The 22,229-nt window shown below is 46.7% G+C and overlaps 1 protein-coding gene and 1 long non-coding RNA gene across 2 annotated transcripts; both read left to right on the forward strand.

Moving 5' to 3' along the window:
- The first annotated feature begins 302 nt into the window (after positions 1 to 302).
- LOC115281150 lies at positions 303 to 1,590 on the forward strand. Its single transcript, XR_003904117.1, has 3 exons — positions 303 to 617; positions 845 to 1,087; positions 1,487 to 1,590. It is a non-coding gene; the product is annotated as an uncharacterized LOC115281150 (long non-coding RNA).
- Positions 1,591 to 13,484: 11,894 nt separating this feature from the next.
- On the forward strand, positions 13,485 to 20,942 carry LOC115280467 (N-formyl peptide receptor 2-like). Its single transcript, XM_029925386.1, has 2 exons — positions 13,485 to 13,514; positions 18,831 to 20,942. The coding sequence occupies exon 2, from the start codon at positions 18,842 to 18,844 to the stop codon at positions 19,895 to 19,897; it is 1,056 nt and encodes a 351-aa protein (XP_029781246.1). The 5' UTR covers positions 13,485 to 13,514; positions 18,831 to 18,841; the 3' UTR covers positions 19,898 to 20,942.
- Positions 20,943 to 22,229: the final 1,287 nt, after the last annotated feature.

Consider the following 22,229-nt stretch of genomic DNA (forward strand, 5'->3'; position numbering starts at 1 on the left):
GAGGGAGGAGGGGCTGGGGGCAGGACTCCTGGGTCTGAGGGAGGAGGGGCTGGGGGCAGGACGCCTGGGTCTGAGGGAGGAGGGGGCTGGGGGTGAGGACCCCTGGGTCTGAGGAAGGAGGGGCTGGGGGTGAGGACCCCTGGGTCTGAGGGAGGAGGGGCTGGGGGCAGGACCCCTGGGTCTGAGGGAGGGATCTGCACTCCTGGGCACTCAAGAAGAGGCCTGGCTCTGGACTCTTCTGCGCACCAACAGGATATGGTGAGACCAGATTACTCTTACACACAGGGCTTTGGCCGTGTGCCTCCGCCGCTCCCTTCTGGAAGCGGTCAACTGTGAATCCCAAGTCCACTTCCAGCACAGGCCAGGGCCTGATGAGCTTCCGTGGAAGGATCCCAACCGTCTGAGTCAGAAGACAGATGCGAGGATGTGGAATTGGAGGGACAGTCTGGGTCCCCAAGGAGGAGCCGTTACTTGTGTGCTTTGGCGAGGAGCCATTTCATTCCCCGAGCCTCTCTTTCCTCATCTGTGAAATGGGAGTGTCTCACATTGTCCCTCACAGGGCGACCCTTCAGATGAAGAGAGGGAGAGAGCTTCTGCCTGGCACACTGCCCTGTGAAGTATGTGTGAGCTGTCCCTGAACCGGTGGCACAGAGTGCCTCCATGAATGATTTGGGTGGCAACGGGGGTGGGGCGGGGGAGGGGACCCTTCACCTGTCCTGGCCACCTCATGCGTAGGGTGGGGCCTGGAGGGACCCACGGCCTGAAGTCAGCTGCTCCAGGGTTCCAAAGCTGGTGGCCTTAGGTAAGCCATGCGTGTCCCCCCTGGCCGGTGTCTCACTTGCAGAGCTCATGACCCCACGATGTGCGTGGACGGGACTGCGCTGCCACAGAGCAGATCTCTGGGCCCCAGCTTCCTCGTCTCTGGAGGAGAGTGAAAATCCTGCCAACTCCAGGCTACTCCAGAGGACCTCGGACAAGTTTGGGGAGCAGATGGTGTGCAGCAGGGATGGTGTGTCACAGAGGGGTGCCCCTGTGGGCTCCCGATGGAGGAAGTCAGAGGAGCAGATGCCCGGAGCCCCGTTCTGTGGTCAGTGCTGCAGGGACCCGCCCTTCCTGGGGCTCCAATCACAAAGCAGGGGGACAAGGAAAGGAAAGGATGCAGACTCCGTTTTCATCTATTGCCAGCGCCTGGGCTCCGGGTTTCCAAGCCAGCTCCCATCATCACTGTGGCACCTGATTCTTGTACTCAGTTCCATTTCCCAGTGCCGAAACTGGGGCTCCACCATCTACTCTGGGCATCCAGTGTCCAAATGTCCCACCCAGGGGTCTGTGGGGCGCAGGTGCTTTTCAAAAGTCACCTCAGTCACATAACATAGACAACCCTCCTCACTCCTAACACAGGAAATTCCAAAAGATTTGATAGCTTTATTCCAGAAACGGATGAAGATCAAATGGATATTTCTCATTATACATCACACTCTCACAGGTCCTAACATGCAGGCCACCTAGCAGGGAGGCCCTTTAACTAAAGAAGAGGAGGTCCAGGAGCGTCTGGGTGGCTCAGACGGGTAAGAATCTGACTCTTGATTTCTGCTCAGGCCACGATCTCTCGGTTTGTGGGATGGAGCCTCATGTCGGGCTCTGCGCTGACAGAGTGGAGCCTGCTTGGGATTCTCTCTCTCCCTCACTCTCTGTGCCCCTCCCCCCTCAACAAATAAATAAACATTTAAAAAAAAGTCCTTGCCTTCCAAGCAAAAAGACTGGGCAGAAAATATGTTTAGAAAACAGGGACTCTAACTAAAATGCCCACAAATGGTCCTGGTAGCTCTCTCCACGCTAGGCAGAAGGGGGAAACATCCCAAATGACCATCAACAGAAGGATGAAGAGACAAAAGTGTGGTCCATCCATAAAGCAGAATATTATTCAGCCATAAAAAAGGAACAAAGCCCCGATACTGGCTTACAACATGGATAAAAAGTCACATATTGAATGATTCCACAGAGATGAAATGCCCAGAACAGGAAAATTCACAGAGGCAGAAAGCAGAGTCAGGTTGCCATGGGCTGGGGAATGGGGAGTTCCTGTTGGCTGGCTGCAGAGTTTCTGTTTGGGGTGATGAGAAAGTTCTGGAACGAGGTAGTGGTGATGGCTGTGCAACAATGCAAATGTGCTTAATGCCACTAACTTAAAATGGTAAATATTATGTGTATTTTACCACAATTTTTAAATAATTTTTTTAATTTTTAAAAAGTTTCTTATTTATTTTTGAGAGACAGAGAGAGCACAAGTGAGGGAGAGGCACGGGGGCTGGTGGAGAATCCCAAGCAGGTTCCTGCTCTCAGCATAGAGCCCAGCATGGGGCTCAATCACTTGAGCCACGAGATCCAGACCTGAGCCAAAATCAAGAGTCGAATGCTTAACCGACTGAGCCACCCAGGCGTCCCCACAATTTTTTAAGTTGGCTTCGCACTCAGCATGAAGCCCAATGTGGGGCTTGAACTCAAAACTCTGAGATCGAGACCTGAGCTGGGATAAAGAATTGGAGACTTGACCTACTGAGCCACCCGGGTGCCCACAATTTTTAAAAAGCAAAGAAAAAAAAAGGTGTGAGGACATCTGGTTGATGATTGATGAGATTGATGATGAGTCCAGTGACTCACAGACAGACAGACAGACGTGAGCTAAGACTTTCTTCCTCCCAGGAGTCCCTGCCTGAGACCTAATAAGATATGCAACTTCTCTGTCTCAGATTCTGCCCACCTCTCTTATGGGGCATGGAAGCCCCCATTTCCTCTGCCATTGTGAAGGGTCAGGCACAATATTTGGTTGGTTTTCTTTTCTTTTTTACAGTTTATTTATTTATTTTGAGAGAGAGAGAGAGACAGAGACAGAGACAGAGACAGAGAGAGAGAGAGAGAGAATGCAAGAGCACAAGCAAGGGAGGGGCAGAGAGAGAGAGGGAGAGAGAGAATCCCAAGCAGGCTGTGTGCTGTCACTGCACAGCCTGGTGCGGGGCTCAATCTCCTGAACTGTGAGATCATGAGCCAAAATTTGAGCCAAAATCTAGAATTGGATGCTCAACTGACTGAGCCAGCAACTCTCCCCGATTTTTAAATATTTTATTTCAATGTAATCCCTACACCCAACATGGGGCTTGAACTCATGACCCTGACATCAAGAGTCACCTGCTCTACCGACCAAGCCAGCCAGGTGCCCCAAGAGGCCCCGTGTCACAGACACGGCTCACCTTGCGATGGAATTCAATGCTCTACGGATTGAGAAATAGCTTGTCACTGTTTTCCCACCCCCAACCGACCACAGAGACATCCTGAGGACTGCTTGTCCTCAAGAATCTCGAAGGCAATCATTTGAAAAGCAATGCGCAGGGAAGATTCTGCAAGACAGGAAGGGACACACCACAGAGGAAAGGCTGTGTAACTGTTACTCCATCAGGCTGGAGGGTGGGGAGGAAAGCTGGTTTTGGGAGCCAGTGCACATCCTGGTGGCTGCCCTCATGGAGCCCCTTCCATCGGGCAGTCGCTGAACCGCAGCCCCCCTTGTCTTGCCTCCGAACTCAGCAGTCTCCGAACTGGCTAACCACCATCATCACCAAATGACAGAGGCAGCTCTGGCTTCCAGAGGAGAAATGACTGCCCTAAGGTTCAAAGGCACAATTCCTTTTTTTTTTTAAGTTTATTTATTTATTTTGAAGTGGGAGGGACAGGGGCAGAGAGATTGAGAGAGAGAGAGAGAGAGAGAGAGACAGAGACAGAGACAGAGACAGAGAGAGAATCCCAAGCAGGCTCCACACTGTCAGCACATACCTCGGATGCAGGGCTTGAACTCATGAGTCATCAGATCATAACCTGAGCTGAAGTCAGATACTTAACTGACTGAGAAACGCAGGTGCCCCAAAGATCACGATTTCTAGGAAGCAGAGCTGAGTGCTGCTGACGGGTCCCGTGGACACCCAGGAGCAGCCTCTTCATGCGGGGATGCATGCATAGCTGCTCTGGAAGGCTGCTGCTTCCGTATTACCTTCATCTCCCCAAGTTCTACAATAATAATAATAATTAGTTTTAATGTTTATTTATTTTTGAGAAAGAGAGAGGCAGAGCTAGAGCAGGAGAGAGACAGACAGACAGGGAGACAGAGTCTGAACTGACAGCACAGAGCCTGATGTGGGGCTTGAACTCACGAACATTGAGATCATGACCTGAGCTGAAATCATACACCTAACCAATTGAGCCACCCAGGTGCCCCTATTATTCTTTTTGAAGTTTATTTATTTATTTAAAAAAGAGATGGGGCGCCTGGGTGGCTCAGTTGGTTAAGCGGCTGGCTTCAGCTCAGGTCATGATCTCACAGTTCGTGGGTTTGAGCCCCGCGTCGGGCTCTGTGCTAACAGTTCAGAGCCTGGAGCCTGCTTCCGATTCTGTGTCTGTGTCTCCCTCTCTCTCTGACCCTCCCCTGCTCGCACTGTCGCTCTGTCTCTCAAAACTAAATAAAAGACATTAAAAAGAAAGAGAGAGAGAGAGAGAGAGGGAAGGAGAGAGGGAAGGGCAGAGAGAGGAGAGAGAAATCCCAAGCAGGCTCTGTGCTGTCAGTGCAGAGCCTGATGCAGGCGCAAACCCACAAACCATGGGACCATGACCTGAGCTGAAACCAAGAGTCAGTCGCTTAACCGACTGAGCCGGCCAGGCGCCCCTATAATCATAATTATTTGGGCCCTTCAGCTTTCTCCGTAAAGCCCCGAGCTGCCTGTCACGGCACCTCCAGCTGATGTGCTCACTTTATGAGCCACCAAATCTACCCTCGCGTCTGTGACGGCACCAGCACTCTCTGCTTTTGCCCCCAGGGCCAGAAAGCAAGGACCCCTGCCCAAGACCTATCCTTCCACTCCTCTGCTGAATCCCACCCCCACCCGCTTTCTCCAGAACTTCCCTCCTTTGCTTTTCTCCTCTTTCTCCTGTAGCAACAGTATTTTCTCTCTATTCCGTCATTCCCATCAGCACTCTGCTATGGTCTTGAACCTCTTAAGTTTATTTTTTATTTAAAAATTTAAACATTTATTTATTTTTGAAAGAGAGAGAGAGACAGGGAGGGAGAGAGAGAAGCTGTGCACAAGTCGGGGAGGGGCAGAGAGACAGGGAGACAGAGGATCCGAAGCAGGCTCTGCGCTGTCAGCACAGAAGCCGATGATGGGCGCGATCCCACAGTTAGATCATGACCTGAGCTGAAATCAAGAGGTGGACGCTTAACCCACTGAGCCACCCAGGTGCCCACAGGAAATCTTACCTTTTAAGAAATTAATTCTTCGATTCCACTTCCTTCTCTAGTTGCCAACAAATTTCCTGGCTCTCTTTCACAGCAAAACATACTGAAGGAATAGTGTTTGTTCAAGATACTCATTTCTTCACTGTGCATTTTTCTATAACTCACTCCAAAGAGTCTCTGGTCCGCACCGTTCTGAGGGTGCCCTGGTCAAGCTCCCTAGCCTCTCAGGATATATTTTCCACCTGGCCTTTTCCTGTTCTTGTTCCAGATAGTTCTAAGTTCTGGTCTCCTGAGAGGAGTAAAGACAGTCCTCCTAAAAACATTATGCCCAAGGCCCTGAATCAATTAAGGTCTTTTCAGTTAGAATTCATTTACAATTTACAAGTACACTTAACAGTGTATTAAACCAAGACATTTACTCTTTATAAAAAAATTTTTAAAGATTTTATTTGAAAGTAATCTCTACACCCAGTGTGGGGCTCGAAATACAACCCTGAGATTAAGAGTCACATGCTGGGGCACCTGGGTGGCTCAGTTGGTTAAGCGTCCAACTTCAGCTCAGGTCATGATCTCACGGTTTGTGGGTTCAAGCCCCGCGTCAGACTCTGTGCTGACAGCTAGCTCAGAGCCTGGAGCCTGCTTCAGATTCTGTGTCTCCCTCTCTCTGACCCTTCCCTGATCACGCTGTCTCTCAAAAATAAATTAAAAAAAAAAGTCACATGCCCTACGGACAGAACAGCGCTCCTACAAAAATTTTGGAAATGGAAGGGTGCCTCGGTGGCTCAGTGTTGGGTAAGCATATTTAACTTTGGTTAAATGTCTGACTTTGGCTCAGGTCATGATCTCACGATTTGTGACTTTGAGCCCCTCATGGGGCTCTCTGTTGTCAGTGCAGAGTCCCCTTCAAATCCTCTGTCTCGCTCTCTTTCTGCCCCCCACCCACTCTCTCTCAAAGATAAACATTAAACAAAGAATTTTGGAAATGGATACTGCTAGGGTAGGTTCTGTTTCAGTAATATCATCAAGAACGACATTTATTTTATTTTATTTTATTTTATTTTATTTTATTTACTTATTTTCTTGGATGTCACTTATGTTTTTTTAATTAATTAATTGATTTACATCCAAGTTAGTTAGCATATAGTGCAACAATGATTAATGCCCCTTTCCCATTTAGCCCATCCCCCCCTCAACCCCTCCAGCAAACCTCTGTTCTCTATTTTTAAGAGTCTCTTATGTTTTGTCCCCCTCCTTGTTTTTATATTAGTCTTCCCTTCCCTTATGTTCATCTGTTTTGTATCTTAAATTCCTCATATGAGTGAATCATGTGATATTTGTCTTTTTCTGACTGGTTAATTTCACTTAGCATAACACCCTCTAGTTCCATCCACGTAGTTGCAAATGGCAAGATTCCATTCTTTTTGATTGCTGAGTAATACTCCACTGTACATATAATCCACACCTTTATCCATTTATCCATCAATGGACATTTGTGCTCTTTCCATACTTTGGCTACGGTTGATAGCGCTGCTTATAAACATTGGGGTTCATGTGCCCCTTCAAAACAGCACACCTGTATCCCTTAATAAATGCCTACTAGTACAATTATTGGGTCGTAGGGTAGTTCTAATTTTAACTCTTTGAGGAACCTCCATACTCTTTTCCAGAGCGGCTGCACCAGTTTGCATTCCCATCAGCAGTGCCAAAGAGATCCTCTTTCTCCACATCCTCGCCAACATCCGTTGTTGCCTGAGTTGTTAATTTTTCGCCATTCTGACAGGTGTGAAGTGGTATCTCATTGTGGTTTTGATTTGTATTTCCCTGGTGATGGGTGATATTGAGCATTTTCTCATGTGTCTGTTCACCATCTGGAGGTCTTCTTTGGGAAAGTGTTTATTCAAAGAATGACATTTATTTTAATCCTTCCACGTTGTCATCCCCAATATGGTGGCTTTCTTCCTGGAGACTGCTACCTAACGGCTGCAAGACAGCTGCCACAGCTCCTAACTTCACACCACAGCATCTCAAGTCAAGAGGATGAGGATGAAATGGGAATCACTGAAGATTTTTAATCAGAAGTAGGGTATGTTCAGATTTGTATTTTATAAAAATTTCTTTGGAGGCATACACAGAAACATAGTTTAAAACGTTCCCAAGGGAGGAAGGGTAACGTGTGGATGTGACCAAGAGTCAAAAGGATGTCACAGTCTTTCTGGGACTTAAAGTGAAGAGAACAGCAGAGGGCACTCCTATTCATAGAGGAGGAGGGCTCAGGTGCTGAGAGAAAACCAGAGACAAGGGACCGCCCAGCGAGTAACTCTCAGACAAATTTCCAGGTCTTTGGGAGTCTGCCTTCCGGAAGCCAGACTTCTTGGATGGCCCTGCCTGTCCCCCATAAGCCCTGAAGCATATGCACGTTTTATTCTTTGCTACCAAATGGCCCGTGATTGACACACCAGGATTTGCAGAACTGACAGTGGCAAAGTGACTAAGGTGAAAAAAAGGGCAAGTTCCAAGTGGACTCTGATTCCCTAGTGACCCCATTGTCTAATGTGTGTAAGGCCAAAGGGGAAATGATTTGGGGGTTGGCCCTGGTGGGGCAAATTCCTGCCTGTGTTGCAAAAATCCCTGACCTCTTTGGTGAGTGATATCTGAAGGGGCCATGTGACCAGGGAAGTCAGTAAATTGCAGTGGGTGAGATGGTGAAGCCAGATTGCCCGGGCTGGAAACCCAAACTTACCCTTGACTTCTGCAATCGACCAAGCCGTCTAACCCGGGTATTGGCTAACACTTTCCGTGAAGGGCCAGAACAGTAAATCTCTTATGTTTTGTAGGCCATAGTGTCTCTCTGTCACAGCTATGCAACCCTGCCATTACAGCACAAATACAGCCATCGGCCATATGTGAGCGATGAGCACGGCTATGTGCCAATAAAACTTTATTTAAGGATGCTGAAAATAGAATTTTATATCATTTTTATTTAACACAGATTATTATCCTTTTGGTTTCCTCAGTCATTAAAAAATATAAAAACCAGGGGTGTCTGAGTGCCTCAGTTGGTTAAGCATCCGACTCTTGATTTCAGCTCAGGCCATGATCTTGTGATCGTGAGATCGAGCCCCACATTGGGTTCCATGCTCAGCATGGAGCCTGCCTGGGATTCTCTCTCTCCTTTCTCTCTCTGCCTCTCCCTCACTTGCTCACTCTCTCTCTCTCTCTCTTTCTGCCTCTCTCTGTCTCTGTCTCTCTGTGTCAAAATAAAAAAAATTAAAAAAAAAAAAGACCTGAGTTGAGATCAAGAGTCACACACTTAACCTACTGAGTCACCCAGGGTCCCCAGGAGAAAGATCATGTGAAGACACAGTGAGTAGACATCCATGTACAAGCCGAAGAGAGAGGCCTCAGAAAACATCAGCCCAGCCCTCCTTGATCTTGGACTTCCAGCCTCTAGAACTTTGAGAAAATACATTTCTTGTTGTCTAAGCTGCCCAGTCTGTGGCATTTTGTTGAGGCAGCCCTAGGAAACTAATATTCTTGGCTTCTCCTCATGGAATTCCATCAGTGATGGCTCCCAAATCCACCAAATTACCCTGGGGTGGTGATTTTAAAGAAAATAGCCACAAAATCCTTTGACATTTCTCCCCCTGGGAAGTAGGGTCTGTGCCCTCTCCTCTTGAATCTACTTTGACCAGTGGAATGTAGTGGAAATGACACTACGTGACTTCTGAGGCTGGGTTGGAAAAGACCATGAAGCTTTTAATGGTTCTCTTGGGGCTCTCTTGGAGGAAGGCAGCCATCATGCAAGAAATCTGACTCTCCTGGGGCGCCATGCTGGAAAGGCCTTGTGTAGGTCCTTGGGATTTGGGTCATTCCAACCCAAGTACCAGGCATGTGGAGGAAGGAAGCTCAGATGAGGCCAGTCTCCAACCTTCAAGTCACTTCCAAACTTTCAAGCCTTTGGGGGCAGGAAGAAGCATCTCCTCTGTGGCTTGTTCTAATTCCTAACCCATATAATCCACGAGCATAATAAAACTGTTGTTCGACATTGCTACATTTTAGGGTGGCTTATTATGTAGCAAAAACTGTGGGATTCATTAAGAGCCCTTCTTCTTTCTCACTCCCCATGGCTGACCAGTCTCCAAGGCCCGTCTCCTGATTCTGGACAATCCCCAGACCACACTTCCTCTCTATGTTCCTGCCCCGGGCAGCTCTTCAACAACTTCCCTTTAATCTTTTGCAACGCCCTCCACTCTATGGTCTCTGGCTTCAACTGGGAACATTTTCAACTCTATCCCTTTGCAGAACTTTAGGGCTCCCCCCCTCCCAAAGCACACATCTGACAAGTCCCTCTCTTGCCTAAATGACTTTTCATTTTTTCCTATTCTTTTAAAACTGAAGTATAGTTGACAATGTTATATTAGTTCTAGGTGTACAACATAGCGATTCAACAACTCTACACGTTATGTGATGCTCACCACGGTGTAGCTCCCGTCTGTCACCATGCAGCACCGTTACAATACCACTGACTACATTCTCTATGCTGTGCCTTTCATCCCCATGACTCACTCAATCCATACTGGAAACCTGAACCTCCCATTCCCCTTCACCCATTTTGCCCATTCCCACTCCCCGCGCACCTCTGGCAGCCATCAGTTTGTTCTCTGTATTTATGGTTTTGTTTCTGCATGTTTGTTTGTTTATGTTTTAGATTCCACATATAAGTGGAATGATACAGTGTTTGTCGTTCTCTGACTGACATTTCACTTAGCACAATACCCTCTGAGTCCATCCATGTTACGGCAAATGGCAAGATCTCATCCTTCTCTATGGCTAATGTTCCACTGTATATGTATACCACATATCCTTTATCTACTCATCTCCTGATGGACACTTTGGTCCCTTCCACGGTGGCTGTTGTATTTTGTTTTTACAGTACACATCACTCCCAGCATGGAGCCCAAAGTGGGGCTTTGAACTCATGACGCTGAGATCAAGTCCTGAGCTGTGATCGAGTCAGACACTTGGGGCACCTGGGTGGCTCAGTCGGTTCAGCATCCGGCTTCAGCTCAAGTCATGATCTTGTGGTTCATGGGTTCAAGCTAGCTCAGAGTCTGGAGCCTGTTTTGAGATTCTGTGTCTCCCTCTCTGCCCCTCCCCTGCTCACACTGTCTCTCTCTCAAAAATAAAGGAAAAAAAAAAAGAATCAGACACTTAATCAGCTAAGCACCCCCCCGCTATTGTAAATAATGCTGTAAATACACATAAGGATGCATTAATTTTTTAATTCAAAAAGCATTAAACACTAATGAAACACTAATTCAGTGTTTTTGCTTTCTTTGAATAAATATCCAGTAGTTGAATTACTGAATCGTGTAGTATTTCTATTTTTAATTTTTTGAGGAAACTCTATACTGTTTCTGACCGATTGCACCAATTTACATTCCCACCAACACGAGGGTTCCCTTTTCTCCACATCCTCACCATACTTGTTATTTCTGTCTTTTTGATTCTAGCCATTTTGATGAGGTAATATCTCATTGTGGGTTTGATTTGCATTTTCCTGATGATTAGTGATGAACACATCTTTTTATTTGTCTGTTGATCATCCGGATGGTTTCTTCGGAGAAATGTTTACTCAGGTCCTCTGCCCATTTGAAAATCATATTGCTTTTGTTTTTTCAGTGTTGGGTTGTATAAGGTCTTTATATATCTTGGATCTTAACCCCTTTATTGGATATACCATTTGCAAATATCTTCTCGCATTCGGTAGGTTGTCTTTTTGTTTTGTTAATGGTTTCCTTTGCTGTGCAGAAGTTTTCTATTTTGGTACGGTCCCAGTGGCTTTTTATTTCCAAGCCCTTCGAGTCGCAGAGAAAACCCTCTGAGAGGTGGCCCCCACCATCGCTTACTGCTCTCTGCCTCATTACCTACCCTGCAATAACCGACGTAACCTATTTCTTGGCCCCTCTCCTGTGCTTTTTCACTCCCCTCTGCTTGGAATACAGTTTTCTTTCCCTTCTTTACCTGAGTCTCTGATACTCAGCCTAGATGTTGCCTCTTCCTGAATGATACTAGGTCTTGTCAGTCTGGGTTTAGCTGTTTCTTTTGGAGTATCCTGTAAAAACCCAGGCTTCTCTCTATTACTATGTAGACTCTCACTCTACTGTGACGAAGTGAGACAGAGCAGGGACTGGACTTGAGTCCCCTCATTCCTGATCGAGAAACCCAGTGCCCCTTGGTAGGTAAAGCCCTATGCCCCCTGACTGGCATATCTTGCAGGAATGTGGAAACACGTGCTTACCAAAGGAGGGTCTCAACCGGCGAAGACAGATCCAAACCAGTTTGTGCAAGGTGGACCCCCACACTGATCTTTCACTGACTTCCTCCCTGACTATAATGCTTCACAAAACACTCCCAGGCATGGGGATTTAACACATTAATGAGACATGCAACGCACCATGAAGCATGTTCTGTTCACTACACCTGTGCACCCAACTTCCTGTGTCTCTCCCCAACTGCATGACTCAGAGTCGCTCCTTTTCCATCTCAGTCTCTTTAAGAACTTTCGCTGGCCTTTGTCAGAGAGCCAGCATGAAGGATGCTTGTGCTTGTGCATAAGCTCCAACGAAAGCCTGGAACTCCCTAGTCAAAGCCTCTAGTACATTTCTATTGCTTAGAGAACCCAAAGGACCTGAGTCAGCGACACAAGCTCTTCATGTATCATGTCTTCATCCAGGAGGTCGGAGCCCAGGTCTGATTGCTTTCCACACCTCCAGGAACCAGCAAGGGAGAATTCCTTTGGAGATCTAGGCTTATACAGTACCTGCCACCCTTATTCCTGGATAAGTGGCCTCCACTGTATTCAAGTGGCAATTTCCTTCATTGTAAACCAATCAGGGCAACTACATTAAAACTGTGTGTGTGTGTGTGTGTGTGTGTGTGTGTGTGTGTGTGTGTGAGCGTGCGTGCGCGTGCCAGACATTGGTGTAGAAATAGGTGTATTACTTGGTTCTGCTAGTGAAAAGTAAGAAGAGGTTTTGCAAAGACTCAAGAACAGATTGTCCTCCCTTATCAAATGAGAGAAGCATATGACTGAAATCCGTTTTTCTCCCGGCTTGGGAGGCTAAGTGGCCATGATGGTGGTATCTGGAACCATGGCAGCCGTTTCGTGGTCATGTTCAGGAAGCCCCTGGCAGAAAACCAGTGGGATGGGGGACTGGAAGGATTAAACTCAATTCTTGTTCAGACTCAGAACCTACTTCCTTCCAATTAAAAACAAATTTTAATGTTTATTTTTATTTTTGAGAGAGACAGAGAGAGCACCCATGCACCCATATGCATGCGTGTGCGGCCGGGGGGGGGGGCAGAGAGAAGGAGACACAGAATCCCAAGCAGCGTCCAGGCTCTGAGCTGTCAGCACAGAGCCCGACGCGGGGCTCGAACCCACAAACTGTGAGATCATGACCCAAGCCGAAGTCGGACGCCCAACTGACTGAGCCACTCAGGCACCCCGAGTCGTAGCTTTATAATAAACTGGTAAACGTAAGCAGATTGCCTTCCTGAGTTCTTTGGGCCACTCTAGCTAATTATTGAACCTGAGGAGGGAATCATAGGAGCCCCTGATTTATAGCTGGTCAGTCCGAAGTATATGCGGCAAGCTGAGAAGTAGCATCTGAGACGGGGGCAGGCCTGTTGGACTGAGCACTTTACTACACATTTGGTGTCACGAGTGCTACATGGGCAGGGGTGCCTGTGTCCTCAGTCAATTAAGCATCTGACTCTTGATTTCAGGGTCATGAGTTCAAGCCCCTACTTAAACACACACACACACACACACACACACACACAGTTGTGTGACCATCTTCTATCATTTTTATTGCTTGCCTTGAGTTCCTCTCATCTCACTAATTGCTTCTTTTCTTTCATTTTCTTGAATCTCTGAAGGAGAAAGGGCCTGGACATCTAGATTCCTTCACCCTTGATATTTCTTGGGCTGGATGGATTCCAGTCCTCTGCAGTAGGTTGGAGGTGAGGGAAATAGTCAGACTTACTAAGAAGGGGAGGCTGAGAACACACCCAAGCTGCTTTCTGGAAACTGTAAGAAGCCCTGGGTTTCTGTCACCTGATTGGTCCCAGCTCCACTGCCCCTCCCCCTTGTCCAATAAAGCATCTGCCCAACTTGAGTCACTCTGTAGGAAGCCAGGAACTAGAGACAGAAAAAGGATCTCAGCTAGTGGTAAGTTGGGGGCTTGACAATTTCAAAACTTACTGTTTGAACTTCTACTATGTGATAGATACCTCCTATTTTTTTTATTAAAAAATTTTAAAATGTTTATTTATTTTTGAGAGACAGAGAAACAGAGCATGAGCTGGGAGAGGGGCAGAGAGAGAAGGAGACACAGAATCAGAAGCAGGCTCCAGGCTCTGAGCTGTCAGCCCAGAGCCCAATGCAGGGCTCGAACCCGCAAAACGCGAGATCATGACCTGAGCCCACGTTGGCCGCCCGACTGTGCCACCAGGCCCCCCTGACACCTCCTAAATCCTTAGAACTGGACTGCCCAGTACAGAAGCCACTTGCCACATATGGTTGTTGAACTGTTGCTGGTCCAATCTGCCACGTGCTGTCAGTGTGAAACCAATTTAGTATATTCAAAGACTAGGTATGAAAAAAGAATGTAAAACATCAGATTGATAATTTTTTTTAATGTTTATTTATTTTTGAGAGAGCGAGCAGGGGGCGTAGGAGCAAGGAGAGACTAGGACAGAGGATCCAAAGAGGGCTCTGTTCTGACAGCAGAGAGCCCGATGTGGGGCTCGAACCCCTCACTGTGAGACCATGACCTGAGCTGAAGTCGGACACTCAACCAACTGAGCAACCCAGGAGCCCCCTGGCTCATGACTCTTATATTGGTTACATTTTCAAGTGATATTCTTTTGATATATTGGCTTACATACAATGTATTATTAAAATTAATGTTATTATAATCAACTTCTTTTACTTTGTAAAAAGAATGGTAACCCTCGTATATGGCTCATATTTGTGGCTTGCGTTTATGTTTCCATTGGAAAGCGCGACTCTAGAAATACAACATAGAAAGAATTTGGTAGTCTTCTAGCATATATGCTAATATGGAGGATATTTAGAATAGAAAATAAACAAATGGATAAATAAACGAGAAAAATATCCGGTCTAGCTGCTTTGCATCATGGGCCAGGTGGGGCCCCTGAAGATGTGAATATCTAAACTTGGACTGGATATTTAGTAAGAGCCAAATGTGGGAAGTCTGAAAGAGTATTGTAGGCAGAAGGAGCAGAGGATCCGAATCCCTGAGCCGGCAGTGAGCTCAGCACCTTGAGGAATTGAAGGAAACTCCTAAAACCCTAGGAATTTCCAAAGTGAGGAGAGCAGTAGAGGTGTCTTTTGTTATGTTAATAAGGTGGCTTCAGGGAGGCACCTAAGGCTAGGGGCTGGTTGCCAGAACTTTCAGGGTCAGCCCCCTGACTCCAGGGAGAGAAGAAGGGATGGAAACTGAGTTCAATCCCCGGTGACCAATGAGTTAATCAGTTGTGTCTATGTAATGAAGCCTCCATAAAACCCCAAAAGACGGGGGGCGGGGAAGGGGTTCAGAGGACTTCGGGGTTGGTGGAAACAGGTGGAAATGTCGGGAGAGTAGCGCACCTGGAGAGCCCGCAGCAGCTTCGCTCCCTTGCCTCATACCTGGCCCCATGCACCTCTTCCATCTGGCTGTGTCCTAAGTTACATCCTCTTCCAGTTAACTGGTGCTCTAGTAAGTAAAATATTTCTCTGGGTTCTGGGGTCACCAGGTTTTGTGAGGAAGAAGTTGTGGGAACCTCTGGTTTACAGCCAGTCTGTCAGACCCACAGGTACCCTGGGCTTGCAGCTGGTGTTTGATTTGGCCCTGGGTCAGAAGGGGCATCCTTTATTTTATTTTATTTTTTTAATGTTTATTTATTTTTGAGAGACAGAGAGACAGAGCATGAGCAGGGAGAGGGCAGGGAGAGAAGGAGACACAGACTCTGAAGCAGGCTCCAGTCTCTTAGCTGTCAGCACAGAGCCCGACACGGGTCTCGAACTCACAGACCTTGAGATTGTGACCTGAGCTGAAGTCAGCTGCTTAACCAACTGAGCCCCCCAGGTGCCCTGTTTTTTATTTTTTTAAGTTTATTTACTTATTTTGAGAGAGAGAGAGAGAGCATGCAAGGGAAGGGCAGAGACAAAGGGTAAGAGAGCGAATCCCAAGCAGGCTCCGTGATGTCAGCGCAGACCCCAATGTGGGGCTCAAACTCACAAATGGTGAGATCATGACCTGAGCCGAAGTCCAGAGTGGGACGCTTAACCGACTGGGCCACCCAGGCGCCCCAATTATGTGGTAATAATACTTATCCCAAAGCAAGGCTGTGGTAACTGGAGGTCAGAAAACGTACAGTGACTGGCACATTTGAGGAGCTCACCACATAGTGGCCATCATAATTTACTGTAGAATCATCTGTGGCTCCCAGGTCCCATGTTCCACACTGCAACAAGGGTGGGCCCCTAATTTTACAACTGTGTGTCACTGGCCTTTCCCCTCCCGTAGTTGCACAATTGGCCTTCCCTGTTGTAGCAACATCATCCCCTCTGAGCACCTTCCTTGTAGGGTGCTTAGTGAGCAGGTAGAGAGAACTTGACTCTGCTATGGAAGTATGGCAGGTGGAGGAAAGTTGAGAGGACAATTCTGGGGGTGCAGATTCTGGGCTCAAATTCTGGCACACGTCAGTCCTCAAATGCCATACACGAGGGTTGCGGTGAGGGCTGAAGGAGCTCTTGGCATCTGGAAAATGCTCGATGGTACTAGTGCTACTGTTGTGAGCACTGTTCTTGACCTGAACTTGAGGTTCCACAATGCATGGCCCAAGGCTGAGCCCCAGGACACAGCATAGAGCCTGGTGAAAACCAAAAGTTCCCATCTGTTAGACTCACGTGGTCCTGCCTGAAAGATTTCCATGTCTACTCTCAACTAATCCTCACCTGAAAATCAGTCTCCTCCACAAAATTGCCTCTATTCTGCAGAGGAGCAAACTGAAGCTCAAAGAGACATCACTAAGAGCCCACTGGGCAGATGACCTCCCTCCAGAGCCCAATACTCTTCATACCGTTAACACGGACTCTCTACTGGGAGTGATTCTCCCCAACGCAGCCACCCAGGGGACATTTGACAATGTATGTAGATACTTTTGGATGTCACAACTGGGGGTGGGGCTTCTGCTAGTGTCTAGTTCGACAGGGGCCAGGGATGCTGCTTAACATTGTACAATGTACAGGAAAGTCTTCCACAACTAAGAAGTATCCAGCCCCAATGTCAATGGTGCCAAGGTTGAGAAACTGCATGACATTAAGCAATGCACCACAGAGGTCCTCCACAAAAGAGATTGGTAAAGACAGGAAGAAAAGAAGAGAGAAGAGGAAGAAGGAAATCATCATACTAGTGTATGACCACTTCCAAGAAATCTTTGATGAACCCCTTCTAAAAAGCAGCATTTTAGAGTGGCAAAGGCAGTGGCTGCAGAATTGGGTAACTCTGGTTTCCAAAACTTGCTGCCTCTGCTGACAGGTTGGGCGTGAGGCTGAACTAACTAATGAAACGCCTGGGCCACGGCTTCCCTTTGCTAAGAGAGAGGGGACAACAGACACCTTGCCACATCGTCATGACTACTAAATGTGAACAGGTGCTTGGTACCTGTAATTTCTCCTAAGGAGGCCAAATAGTCCAGGGTAAGATAATTCTCAAATTTTTGAGGCCGTGGAAGACCACTCTAGCTTTTATGCAAAGATAATTCTAGGATGGGGCTCATGAATATGCATTTTAATAGTCACCCTGGATCTTTCTTTTTTTTTAAATTTTTTTAAGAGAGAGAGAACACACATGAGCAGGGGAGAGGGGGCAGGAGAGAAAGAGAGAGAGACAGGGGTGCCTGGGTGGCTCAGTCGGTTGAGCATCCAACTTCAGCTCAGGTCATGATCTCACAGTTGGTGGGTTCGAGCCCCGCGTCAGACTCTGTGCTGACCGCTATCTCAGAGCCTGGAGCCTGCTTCGGATTCTGTGTCTCTTTCTCTCTCTTCCCCTCCCCTGTTCATGCTCTGTCTCTCTCTGTCTCTCAAAAATAAATAAATGTAAAAGAAATTTTAAAGAGAGAGAGAGTGAGAGACAGAAGAGAGAGAGAGAGAGACAGAAGAGAGAGAGAGAGAGAAAGAATCCCAAACAGGCTCCATGCTCAGCATGGAGCTCAACTTGGGCCTTGATCCCATTGACCCTGGGATAAACCTGAGCCACAATCAAGAGTTGGACGCTCAGGGTGCCTGGGGTGGCTCAGTTGGTTAAGCCTCTGACTTTGACTCAGGTCATGATCTCACGGTTCGTGGCTTCAAGCCCTGCATTGGGCTCTGTGCTGACAGCTTCGAGCCTAGAGCCTGCTTCAGATTCTGTGTCTCACTCTTTCTCTCTGCCTCTCCCCTGCTTGCATTCTCTCTCTCTCTCAAAAATAAACATTAAAAATTAAAAAAAAAAGAGTTGGACGCTCAACTGACTGAGCCACTCAGGCGCCTCTCACTTTTTTTTTTTTAAATAAAGATTTTACTTTAAGTAATCTCCAAACCCAATATGGGGCTCAAACTTACAACCTGAAGATCAAGAATCAGATACTCATTCAACTGACTGAGCCACCTAGGCATCCCACATTGTTGTGTTTTTATGTAGATCAAACTGGATCCCCATATATAACAATTAACACAACACATGGTCTCCAAAAAGAACCCAACAGATACCACTAATTAATCATATTATTCTCATACTCTTTATCCCACAGAATACAAATGCTATGCAATGGGTAAAAATCCCTCACATCCCAGAGAACAGCTCCATAGCAAGCAATGAAAAACAGGGTCGAACGCAGAGATAGGGCCCCTTTTGCTGACTTCCTCTAGCACAGAATCCACAGAATGTAACATATCACTACATATTACCAGGTCCTCAACTATAAACTCAAACCAAACTCTAAAGCTTTAACTTATATAAGCAAACAGTGGGTGACGGGCCCGCGTGGTGGGAGCTAGGAGTCTGGGAGAACCTGGGGCTGAAAAGAGGTTGCAGAATGTGCCGGTATCTATGCATTGAGTGGGGTGAGAGGTGAACCTACTGACTCCAAGTCTAGTGCTCCCCTCGCTAAGCTGCAACTGTCTCCTAATCATTTTGTCTTATCTATATGCCCCCGGTGCAGTTTTCTGCCAGTAAACAGGAGCCTTGTAATCCTGTTGGCTAAGCAATAAGCCTGACAGGTGGAAGGCACATGAATACTTATGGGACTATGGAGAACTATCCTTTCTCAAAGTAATAGCCAAAAGAGCGCCAATTTTATAGTATGACCAGCCAAGTTTCAGTAGAGTGGATGTCCTGGTTGGACTGGGAGCTCTAGTGGAAGCTGATCTTGGCTCCGAATAGGGATGCTGTGAGATGGTTCCGCAGATTAGAAATGGCCGGTTGTTGAAATGTTTCAGGTGTAAGCAAGATGGAAGCCAACCTCTCCATCTCTGTGAATGAATACGAAGAGCTGCTCCAGGAGTCTGCTGGCTACAGTGTTCTGCAGATCCTGTCGCTGGTGGTGCTTGGCATCACCTTTGTCCTTGGCGTCCTGGGCAACGGGCTTGTGATCTGGGTGGCTGGATTCCGGATGCCGCGCACCGTCACCACCTTATGCTACCTGAACTTGGCCTTGGCTGACTTCTCTTTCACTGCCACTCTACCGTTTCTCATCACCTCCATGGCCATGAGAGAACGGTGGCCCTTTGGCTGGTTCCTGTGCAAGGCAATTCACATTGTGGTGGACATAAACCTGTTCGGAAGTGTCTTCCTCATCGCTTTCATTGCCCTGGACCGCTGTATTTGTGTCCTGCATCCAGTCTGGGCCCAGAACCACCGCACTGTGAGTCTGGCTACAAAACTCATCATTGTACCCTGGATCTTTGCCCTAGTCCTTACCTTGCCAATTTTCATCTTCTTGACTACAGCAAATGATGGGATGGGCAATATCTACTGTACTTTCAACTTTGCAAACTGGGGCAACAGTGCTGAGGAGAAGTTGAAGGTGGCCATCACCATGCTGACAGCCAGAGGGATCATCCGGTTTATCATTGGCTTCAGCATGCCCATGTCCACTGTTGCCATCTGCTATGGGCTCATTGCTGCCAAGATGCGCAGACAAGGCCTGATTAAGTCCAGCCGTCCCTTACGGGTCCTTACTGCCGTGGTGGCTTCCTTCTTTCTCTGCTGGTTCCCCTTTCAAATGGTTGCCCTTCTAAGCACCATCTGGCTCAAAGAGATACTGTTTGAGGGTAAGTACAAAATCCTTGATGTCTTGACTAATCCCACGAGCTCCCTGGCCTTCTTCAACAGCTGCCTCAATCCAATGCTGTACGTCTTCGTGGGCCGAGACTTCCGTGAGAGACTGATCCACTCCCTGCCTGCCAGTCTGGAGAGGGCCCTTAGTGAAGACTTAGTCCAGACCAGTGACACGACAAACAAACCCACTTTGTCTCATGAAGAAACGGAGTTACAGGGGATGTGAGGAGGCTGGGGGACATTTTCGAGCTCGGAGGCCCTTACCCTGCTTCCATCTCCAGCGCTCGTTTCCCATCTCCAGGGACGGAAGGTGTCAGCTTTGGATTTGGGGCCTCCCTCTCGTCCCTGGGGAAAGTGGAGATTGTAAAAGGTTTCAAGGGAGGAGAACAGAAAGTACCGGAAAATTGGTAAAGCTTAGATGAGAGAGTATAAGGGGAAAACTTTCATTGTTTTATCATTAAGATGTTTGCTGTAAGTTTTAAGTTGTTTCTAATGAGATTACAGAAATTTCTTTGTATTGATAGTTTACTGAGCGTTTTCTTCTTTTAAAAATCATGAATGGCTACAGGATTATATCAAATGCATTTTATGCCTATATTAAGATATTATTTTTATCCTTTTATTTACATCATACATTACATTGATTAATTTTTGCACATGAAACTACCCTTGCATTCCCAGAATAAACCAGGATTGGTCATGATGTACTTTGTCTAATTATAATTTATGTCACTGGATTTGTTTATAACATTTGCATTTATGTTTATGGAAAGATGGGTCTGTTATTTGACTTTCTGCTAATGTCCTTGTCAGCTTTTACCCCAAACCTCTAATGGCCATCTACACACACCTGAGAAGTGATTCCTCTGATTGTATTCTTTTGTAAATGTTCAGAAATTCACCAGCAAAGCCAGTTAACCCTGGGTTTTCTTTCTGGGAAGGCTTTAAATGAGTTCGATTTCTTTCATAGTTATGGGACTATTCAGATTTCCTATTTCCTTTTCTTTCAATTTTGGTAAACTGTGACCTTTAATGAATGTAGCCATTTCATCCAGACTGTCAGATCTATAACTGTCCGGAGTACTTGGTACGCTTTCCTTCACATAATGAGGATGTAAGCCGTCTGAGGGCAGGGATTTTGGTCCATATTGTTCACTGATGGATCCCCATACCCTATGTGTAAAGCCCTGCCTACCATGTGACAGACAGACACTGAATACACATTGAATTAATGAATCAATAAACAATGGTACCGTCCAGATGTCAAGTGAGAACCTTTATATGTTTCATATTTTTTAATTCTTTTTTTGTTTATATTTTTTAAGTCTTAAAAAATGTTTTAATTTACTTTTGAGACAGAGCATGAGTAGCGGAGGGGCAGAGAGAGAGAGAGAGAGAGAGAGAGAGAGAGAGACATAGAATCTGAAGCAGGCTCCAGGCTCTGAGCTGTCAGCACAGAGCCCAATGTGGGGCTCGAACTCGTGAACCATGAGATCATAACCTGAGCCAAAGTTGGACACTCAACCAACTGAGCCCCCCAGGCGCCCCAAGTGAGACCCTTTAAAGTCCAGCTAAAATGATCTCTGACCCTCATATCATCGCAATTTACAAGATCTACAAATTCTCATTTGGCTTACATTTTCATGAACACATCTGGTTTTGGATTTCTGCTTCACGTAAAGCACTCTGACTGTTGCCTGGTGCTTTTGTTTTGAAATAAGTCAGTCCACAATAATATGTAGCTTTTTTTTCCCTTTGGCTTTCTGCAAATAATCACTTGCAAATTATCCATTACTGTGTAACATATTTTCCCGTTGCATTGGCAAAAGAAAGAACTCAAAATAAATATTAGGTAGTTTTGTTATCAAAAGTCCTTCACCCAGGGGCGCCTGGGTGGCTCAGTCAGTTAAGCCCTGGACTTCAGCTCAGGTCATGATCTCCCGGTCCGTGGGTTTGAGCCCGGCGTTGGGCTCTGTGCTGACAGCTCAGAGCCTGGAGCCTGATTTGGATTCTGTGTCTCCCTCTCTTTCTGTCTCTCCCCTGCTCACACCCTGTCTCCTTCTCTCCAAAATAAACATTAAAAACAAATTCTAAAGCCCTTCACCCAATTCACTGCTTTACTGCCATCCTCCTTCATCGTTTTGCTCATGTCACCCTTAACATTTACATTTCCGGTGCAGAGCATTTTACCCATTTCATCTGCATTTTTTGACTCCTACAAATGTTTTTTTTTAATTTTTTAAATGTTTTATTTATTTTTGATAGATAGAGAGAGAGAGAGACAGAGCATGAGAGGGGGAGGGGCAGAGAGAGAGAGATACACACAACCGGAAGCAGGCTCCAGGCTCTGAGCTGTCAGCACAGAGCCCGACACGGGGCTTGAACCCATGAACGTGAGATCATGACCTGAGTCGAAGTCGGATGCTCAACCGACTGAGCCACCCAGGTGCCCCTAGAAATGCTTTTTAGTTCCTAAGAAATGTATACTCTTCAGTGTCCAAGTAAGTAAGGTGTGGCCATAGAAAACAAAGAACAAGTAAGAAATGCAAGAGTGCAAA

The sequence above is a fragment of the Suricata suricatta genome, chromosome 16 (genome assembly GCF_006229205.1).
Source record: "Suricata suricatta isolate VVHF042 chromosome 16, meerkat_22Aug2017_6uvM2_HiC, whole genome shotgun sequence".
NCBI classification, from domain to species: Eukaryota; Metazoa; Chordata; class Mammalia; order Carnivora; family Herpestidae; genus Suricata; species Suricata suricatta.

What these genes read in the sequence shown, in the direction of transcription:
- LOC115280467 (XM_029925386.1), top strand. Translation starts at nt 18,842, where the DNA reads ATGGAAGCCAACCTCTCCATCTCTGTGAATGAATACGAAGAGCTGCTC.